The sequence below is a fragment of the Parus major genome, chromosome 19 (assembly GCF_001522545.3).
Source record: "Parus major isolate Abel chromosome 19, Parus_major1.1, whole genome shotgun sequence".
NCBI lineage: Eukaryota > Metazoa > Chordata > Aves > Passeriformes > Paridae > Parus > Parus major.
In genome coordinates this window covers 1,247,532-1,255,498 of record NC_031787.1, presented here as the reverse complement: position 1 = coordinate 1,255,498, position 7,967 = coordinate 1,247,532, and the positions used below count along the sequence as shown (strand labels likewise).

General features: G+C 46.1%; 1 protein-coding gene across 1 annotated transcript in view; it reads left to right on the top strand.

Annotated features, from left to right (window-relative positions):
• AUTS2 (activator of transcription and developmental regulator AUTS2) overlaps positions 1–7,967 on the top strand; it is a 668,592-nt gene that overhangs the window by 293,122 nt on the left and 367,503 nt on the right. The window contains exon 3 of the mRNA XM_033519007.1: positions 5,960–6,061. Coding sequence (XP_033374898.1) covers positions 5,960–6,061 — 102 coding nt within the window. The remainder of the gene's footprint in view (positions 1–5,959; positions 6,062–7,967) is intronic.

Sequence of the window (7,967 nt, the reverse complement as noted above, 5' to 3'; positions counted from 1 at the left end):
GGAAGGAAGGAAGGAAGGAAGGAAGGAAGGAAGGGCATGTGGATGGATGAATATCCATGAATATCCAAGGATGGCACTCCTGTGGCACGACCCATCAGTGTTTCTCAGAGATGCTTTTTAACCAAAGCCTAGTTTCCCTCACATGGGGCTGAGGGAGGCCCTGAAGTGCAGGCTCAGAGCAGGGCTGGGAGGGCTCTTGGGAGGGCAGAGAGGTCCCACCCTGTCTGCAGCAGCTCTGGCTGTCCCCAGCAGCCCGAGCCTGGCTCCTCATCCCGCTCCACTCCCAGCCCAGGCTGTGCAGGCTGCTTGCACAGATTGATTGGTACAATGGAGAGCTTTGCAAGGTGTAATTTTAAAGGCCGTGTTTCTCACTGTGCAGCCATCAAAATGCAAAGGGTCAGGAGAAGCCTATATTTTTTTGCAATTCAGCTTTTGAAGTGTGCTGAAATACGCTTCATTTGCTGCAATTGCCAACAGCTTGCTGTTTCATACCACTCTTAACAGGAGCTGGGGAACAGAGCGAGTCTGTTACACTTTCTGTGGTGTATAATGTATGTATGATTCTGGGGTGTGATGAGTTTATGCCAAATTTATCTTTGATTTCTGTATAAACAGCACAGAAAAAAAATGATGGGCTGCATTCTCTGTGAAACTTAGATAAAACAGAGCTCCAGACCTCCTTCAGAGTACCTTCTGTGTGCTGTGGATCTAAGGTTGCCCAAGCATATAATGAAGGAGAAGAGGATCTGGAAATAAATGCCTGTTTCTTTCTCCCCCACCCCCGCCTGGTGAGGATGGAGTTTTTTTTTCTTTTTTTTCTGTTTATTCTTAGCCTGTGTTGCCTCGGCTCCTGCTCCTGCCAGCAGAGCCCCATCCCTCACTGTGTCTGCAATAGCAATGCTAAATAGCCAAATTCTCCCCAGGAGCACAGGGGGGGAGCTCTGCTCCTTTGGTGGATCTCTCCCACTTTAGGCTGTAGGGAATGAGCTCCTCTACTCCAATTTATTGAGCAAGTGCAGCAGCAGACTCTGGATCAGCTCAGGAAATGACCAGCAGTGCTGTAGAATAAGTGAGTTAAAGACACCCTTGTTCTGTATCATCGAGCTGATTAGAAAATTGTTTGTAGTTATTTGCTCAATTTAGATTTTTTTTATTATTTTTTTTTGTCAACAGGAAATTGAAAGAATGTACATGTGTTTGTACATGTTTTTTTCATAAAAAGAGTTTTGGAACAGAAAAATTACGTTTTCTTCCAATTAAAGGTAGGAAGGAAACAAAAGATAATATGTTGTCTTTGTTGGTTTACCTCACTTTTACCATACAAGTAAGCAAGCTCCATTTCTGGTGGGGATGTCAGACCCCAGGATGAAGGCCTGGATCCCCAGAAGCTGGAAATTTCTTGGAGCATCTGCACTGCTTGTCATAGGATTGTACATCAAGAGGTAAACAGAGAGCCTCTCCTAATGTTCTATTGTATCTCTCAGGTAACGAGATTCTTCTTCTGTGAGGTGAAAAATGTCTTTGTATTAATGATGTTCAGAGTCCACACATGGTGTGAATCCTTTTTTCAATATTTACTGCCTAACCTGGTGTGCTGTAAATATTCCTCCTCCTCGTTATCTCTCCTCTGATTGCTTTCCTTGTGCTGCTCCCCATTTGGGCAGTCATGGGGTGCATGGCCCTGTTAGAAATGCAGTGGAGAGGTTTTCCCCCAGACCCCAAGCACTGTGTGGAACCATTTGTGACCTGGGAGTGCTGGATAAGGAGTATTTGTCCAACTTCTGTCAGTAGCAGGAGAGACAGAAATAGAAGTTTTGTAATGACAGCTGTTAACCATGATTGAAATCAGAAATAACAACCCTTGATTTACACTGTTGGTTTTTTTTTGGTTATTTCTTGCTGTGCAGTTCCCCTTTTATTTGTTTTCATACAGCCAGATTTGTTCTTGATCATTGATAAAACATGTTTTCCTTGCAATCTGATGTTCAGTTCTGCACGAAACCCGCTGCTGCTCTTTCCTGGCTCCTGCAGCCACATCAGGGCTGGGTTTTTTGGGCAGGGCAGGGGCTGGCCTGGGGCTGCTGGTGCAGCTTGGCCACTCGGGATGTCAGTGCCCTGCCTGGGGTGTGGGGATGGCCCAGCACACCTGGGCTGTGCTGGGATAACTGGGATAACTGGGATAACTGGGATCCCCCTGTTATCTCCTCTCCCAGGCTGGTGCTCCCTGGCCTTTGGAGCAGCTTGTGCTCGTCTGCATTGTGTGATTTCCCTGTGATTCTGTGTGTGCCTCGCTGGGGAACAGGGTGTGCCTGCCAGAAGGGACAACAATTCCCATTCCTGTTCCTGTTCCATGCTGGGAAAAGCCCAGAGAGCAGATGGAGGCAGGTGGGAACGTGTGTGTGCTGTGCCCTGCTCAGGAGCGGGGTCATGTACCTGCTGGGGATTTTGTACCTGCTGGGGGTTTTGTACCTGCTGGGGATTTTGTACCTGCTGAGGATTTTGTACCTGCTGGGGGTTTTGTACCTGCTGGGGATTTTGTACCTGTTGAGGATTTTGTACCTGTTGAGGATTTTGTACCTGCTGGGTGGGGGTTTTGTACCTGCTGGGGGTTTTGTACCTGCTGGGGGTTTTGTTCCTGCTGGGGATTTTGTACCTGCTGGGGATTTTGGGGCTTTGAAGCATTCCCAATGGCACATGTAGGGTCAGCTGAGCTGAGCTAGGGAACAGCAGGGAGCAGAACTCACCCAGGCTGGAGCTGGGACAGCCTTTGCCAAAGCTGTACAAATAAAGAGCAACAGGCAGAAGTGAAATCCTGGAATTCTCCTCCCCACAGCAGGGCTCTGCCATCTCTCAGGGAGCAGGGCTCCCCTTCCTTTAGGGCTCTGCTGAAGGCTCAGCTTGCTGGCTGTGCTGTAACAGGGAGAGGTGTTAGTATTCATAGCTTTAAAGTATAATGTAGTGAAATAATCCTTTAATTCCATATGGCGTAGAAGCTCAGGCACCTCGAAACTGTTCTATAGATTTACTGCTGCCAAATGGTGTGGGGTTTTAAAATTAAAACACATTTTAAAATAAAAAAGCTCAGGAGAGCCACATTAGGGTGTTTTTGACATGATATACAAGCTCTGTGAAAAAGGCTTTTGCCAAATTCTCAGAGGGTTTATTTATTTTGCTTTTTGTTATGTGCTACTATGGAATTATCTAAAGTGGCTTAGGGACCCAGCACAGCCAAGGGTGGTCCCAAGAGGATGATGCTCCCTGGAGTCTGGGGCTCAGCTGCCCTTCCATCCTCCCTTACACCTCTGAGCATGATTGATTCTGTGTCCTTCCTTCTTTTCCTGTCTGAGGGAAGAGCCCTGCTGTCGTGGATTACCCTCAGGGCTGTTCTGTGGCTCCTGTGCCCCTCCTCTCACATCACAGAAATGTCTGGCTGGCACAGTAACCCTGGCACTGCTCCTCTAGGTCTGTCCTGCTCCTGAGCCTGAGTTCAGCTCTGCTTCACCCTGTGACAGCACAGAGCTGCTTTCCCTGGACACACATGAATATTCAGCTTGCACTTTCACAAAGCAGGGCTGAGTGTCTCCCTGCTGCAAAAATAGTTCTGTTAGATTCCAAGTCACCTGAAAACCTCTCCGTGGGCTGAGGGAAGAGTTCCTGTCAGCACTTGCTGTGGCAGCAGTTTTGTGTTGATGTTTCTGCATCTATTTTGGTTTATTCATAATTTCTGGGTGGTTTCTGTGTGACCTTCAGGCCTGAGCAAGTCTTTCTTTCTCCATTAAATGGTCACTCTTGGTGTTCTATATCTTGTGCCTCTCCTCTCCGTGCTCTCAGTGACCCTCTCACTGTCTGGAAACCATCCTGATAGAGAAACCCCCCAGAATCCAGATTTGGAGAGCAGGGAAGACTGTTCCTCTCACTTTTTGGGGAAGGAATCAGAAATAAATTCCTCTGTTGAACCCCAGCCCAGCCCTCAGCCAGCAGCCACCCTTCCAAATCTGCTTTTTGGTCTTTTCCTTTAACAGAAATGTAGTTATGACTTTATTCCCTTTCTGCTTGACTTGTGGTGTCCTCCAGCAGGTTCAAAGGCATTACAAACTAACAGGTCCTGTAGTGAAAGGTTTCAAAAAATGCAATGCTAAGAATGACCAAAACCTGGAGAAGTTTTGGAGCTGTGGGTGTGCCCCAGGGTTGAGTCCTGTGTTGTTCAGCCTGGACAAGTGTTCTTGTGGTGCTTTTTTTGCATGTACCCCATCTCTCTCTAGGGGAGTCCCTGACACTCTGCACACTCCAGTGAGTCAGAGACACTCTGAGTTTTAGGTTTTTGGGCTTTCAGTCTGGAAAATATCTGTATTTTCTCTTTGTGAGACATTTTAGGTGGATCCCTTCCCGGATAAAACTGATTTTAGGGCTCCTGTGTTTAGGGTGATGCACCAGATGCACACAGTGTAACTAAAGATCCAGTCTGTTTGCTCTGCACCTTTTTAGCAGCACTCTGTTATTTCAGCATTGTTTTTAGCAGTTGGGTCTGTGCAAAGATCAGATTGAAATGAAATGACCCATGGCCTGTCCACATTTAGTGTTCTCATCTGCGTTTGAGTGTGACTTTAGGTTCTTAAGAGAAGACAACGGGCACATTTCCATGCTTTACTTTTTTAATTTAACACAGATTGATGGGTTCTGGAATAAAATGTAAACCCTCAACAATTTGGCAAGTGGAGAAACTCAACTTGGAAAAAAAGAGAGGAAAATATGGAAAGCTTATAAATCTTAACTTGGATTTATTCCTGAGTTAGCTGTCTAGTCCATGAAGTTCATTTTTTTTTTTTCTATGGAGTTTCAGGCTCAGATATCTTCATCATTCTCTCTTACTCCTTGTAAATTGTGTCTAGAAAAATGACACCTGCTGGGTTTTTCTTCTCTTCTCTGTAAGTAGCTGGAATTTGTGATGTAGAAGAATTACAAAACTGGGCTGTTATGATTAGTTAATAAATAACTGATGTATGAAGATTGTGTACAAACTAAATTTGGGCTCTAGAAATAAAATCTGAGGCTGGAAAAAATAATTCTTAACACCCCACTTGCAATAAGAGTTTTTCCATCATTGGGCAGATGTTGACAAAAGACCAAGTCAGGGAAACTTGATCCATTTTCCTTTGGGTGGTTAAATTTTAAACTTGGGACCATAAAATTACAGGGCACGAAGGTCCTGGATAAGATCAGTCAGTTTTATATGAAGTGCAAGACTTGTTGAATTTGTCATCCTCCCCTCTGCCTCCAAGAACTGCTCCCAAGATCTCCTAGATCTGACTGATAAACCCTTCCACTGGAAATAAAAATAATTTTACTGGAAACCTTCTGGCTGAGCTGTGGAATATTTAGATTATTTATTGAGTTGTGAGTATCTGACAAATAGCTCTGGTCCTTCTGCTACGTTTTCTTTGAGGTGAGAGAACGCCTGTGCCATTTTTGCAGTTGCATTGCAGCTCAGTTGTGCGTTGGAACTTTTTGTTTCATGGACTTTATGTCCTTGCTTTGATTTGACTGATGTTTTAGAAGTTGTTTAGAGTAGCAGGCAGTGTGGTTCAGAGCTGGTCCAGCAAAATCAAGGCTCCTCTGGAGGGGTGATCTCCTCTTCCCCTGGGGAGACTGCCAGTGATGTCAGGTCCTCAATGCTGCAATGAGGGAGGAGCTGCAATGGGATGGGAGCTCTAAACGCTTCATCCATGGCAGAAATACCTTGAGAAGCCTGAAAGTTTCCCAGGTGAAGGTGTCAGACTGTGATTTCCGTGGGACACGGGTGTTGTGCTGAGCAGGACCCTGTGTCCGCGGTGTCCCTGGGGCCGTGCCCGGGCACCGGGGCTGGGCAGAGCCACAGGGCTTGAGAAGGCTTCCAGGAGAGTGGGACAAGGGCACTCAGCTGAGCCAGGCTCATCTCCTGCTCTCTTTGTGTTTCCTGCAGCTCAAGCCAGGCCAGAACAGCTGCCGAGACAGCGACAGCGAGAGCGCCAGCGGCGAGTCCAAGGGCTTCCAGCGGAGCAGCTCCCGGGAAAGGCTCAGCGATGTAAGTGCAGCTCCTGGGGCTGGGGAACTCGGGGAGCCCTGCTGGAGCCCCCCTCGGGCTGCAGGCACAGCAGGGTTAATTTCTGGGATGGTTTGTTGCTGAAATCTCCTTCCCCTTGGGGGTTTGGGAGAGGAAGAGGTAACTTGGGTCTCCCGCCCCGGTTCAGTAAACTTCTCAGAGTTTGGTACAATGTCTTTCTGTGTGCAAACACTCAGCTCTTTGGAAACAGTTGAAGGGCATTTAATGAAGTTAAAATGTTCTGCATAGCTGAGAAGTGAGATGGCCTCTTTTTACCCCAAGGGGTGGAGGAGAAGAATGTATTTCTTTGGGCTACGTACTGTCTTTATGTGTCTGAGTGTCTAGAGAGACTCTGTTGACTTCTATATAATTAATTGATATAACATGGCCAGCAATAGCAAAAGCTCTGCCTTTATTGCTCTACCTGAAGTGCTGTGGAAGGGCCTGAGATGGAGAGTGTTTTTCTCCATGGGAAATGCTGGTCCTTCAGTGAGTGACATGGCTTGTTCTGACAGAGCAATGACTACAGAAATCTTCCTGTTGCTGCAATTAGATTACTATTTATTATGTGTACCACCACAATCCTTGAGTGTTTTATTCATGGCTCTGTGTCCTCTGTGCCACATGCTTAACAGCACAGAATATAAAGGAAGCCCTGTCCCAGAAGAGGATCTAAATTGGGGATTTTGTAGGTCAGATCCTTTGCTGGTAAAAGCATGGATAGCTACATCAGTCAGCCCAATTTGTACCAGGCAGCAATCTGGCCCTGCCTTTAACTAACCCACCTTTTGGAAATGGGGATTTTATCGATAGCATGTCAGTGTAGATTTGGATGACAGATACCAGATGGTGTCCTCTATAGGCCAATCCAATAAAACTGAACTGAGCAGGCATTAAAAGAAATACCTTTGTAAAGGATACATTTCGTTGTGCAAATTTAAGCCTGAAGGCTCACAGCTAGCAATTTTTGCTGAATTGTGCATATCACTGGAACAGATGCCTGATTTTTTTTCTTCTCTCTGTGAAAGTGTGAAATCTGTAGCACTCTCTCTCCACATCCCTTTGTCACATTATTTTAGAGGTCCATTTCTTCCCCAGAGCCAACCTTTATGGGTTACATTCAGCTAAACACTTCAGAGCTGGCCCTTCACGGCTGTCAGCTGAGGTCAGTCTCAGGGCTGTGAGATCTCTTTGGAAGAGGACAGTAAATCCAGAGCAGTAAGGAAATGCTCTATACAGGTAGCAGTGGATGGCAGCTGGATGTCAGCCTGTCACCATCATCATCCTGGTTTGTCTGAGCCCTGGAAGTCACTACAACCAACTTCACAATTCCACAGCACCTTCCAGCAAAAAACATTCCCAGCTCCTTACAAACATGGTTTTAATTCAGCTTTGTCATTCCCTTGCCAGGTACTGAGTGGAGAGCTCTGAGGTTTATTTGGCTTCTCAGCAGCTCACAGCATTGCACTGCCAGACCTGGCAGTGAGAGCAGAGTCCTGGTTCCCCTTGCACCCCAGCAAATCCAGTTTTTCTCTGATGTTTTTACAGTACTTTTCCTTTGTCTCAGCACTGTGGCAAATTAAAAGGAAGTAGAGAGCAAATACAACTTCCCTAGTACACCCAGGAGAGGACAGAGGGATTCACAGGTTGCTCAAAAGAAACACAATGTAAATATATGTGGAGATGTATATTTTAAAGTGCCATACATAATTTATGTTTTGCTTAATAAGTAAAGTTCCTTTATGCTTTGATAATTCATTGCAGTACAAGCATGTCTCTCTGGCCTGGTATTAACCAGTTCAGCTGAGATTTGAAAAACAAGATGAGGCTCTCACTGTGCCTGGGTGTGTGGTGGCCTTCCCCAGGCTCCTGCAGTTCAGGGCTGTCC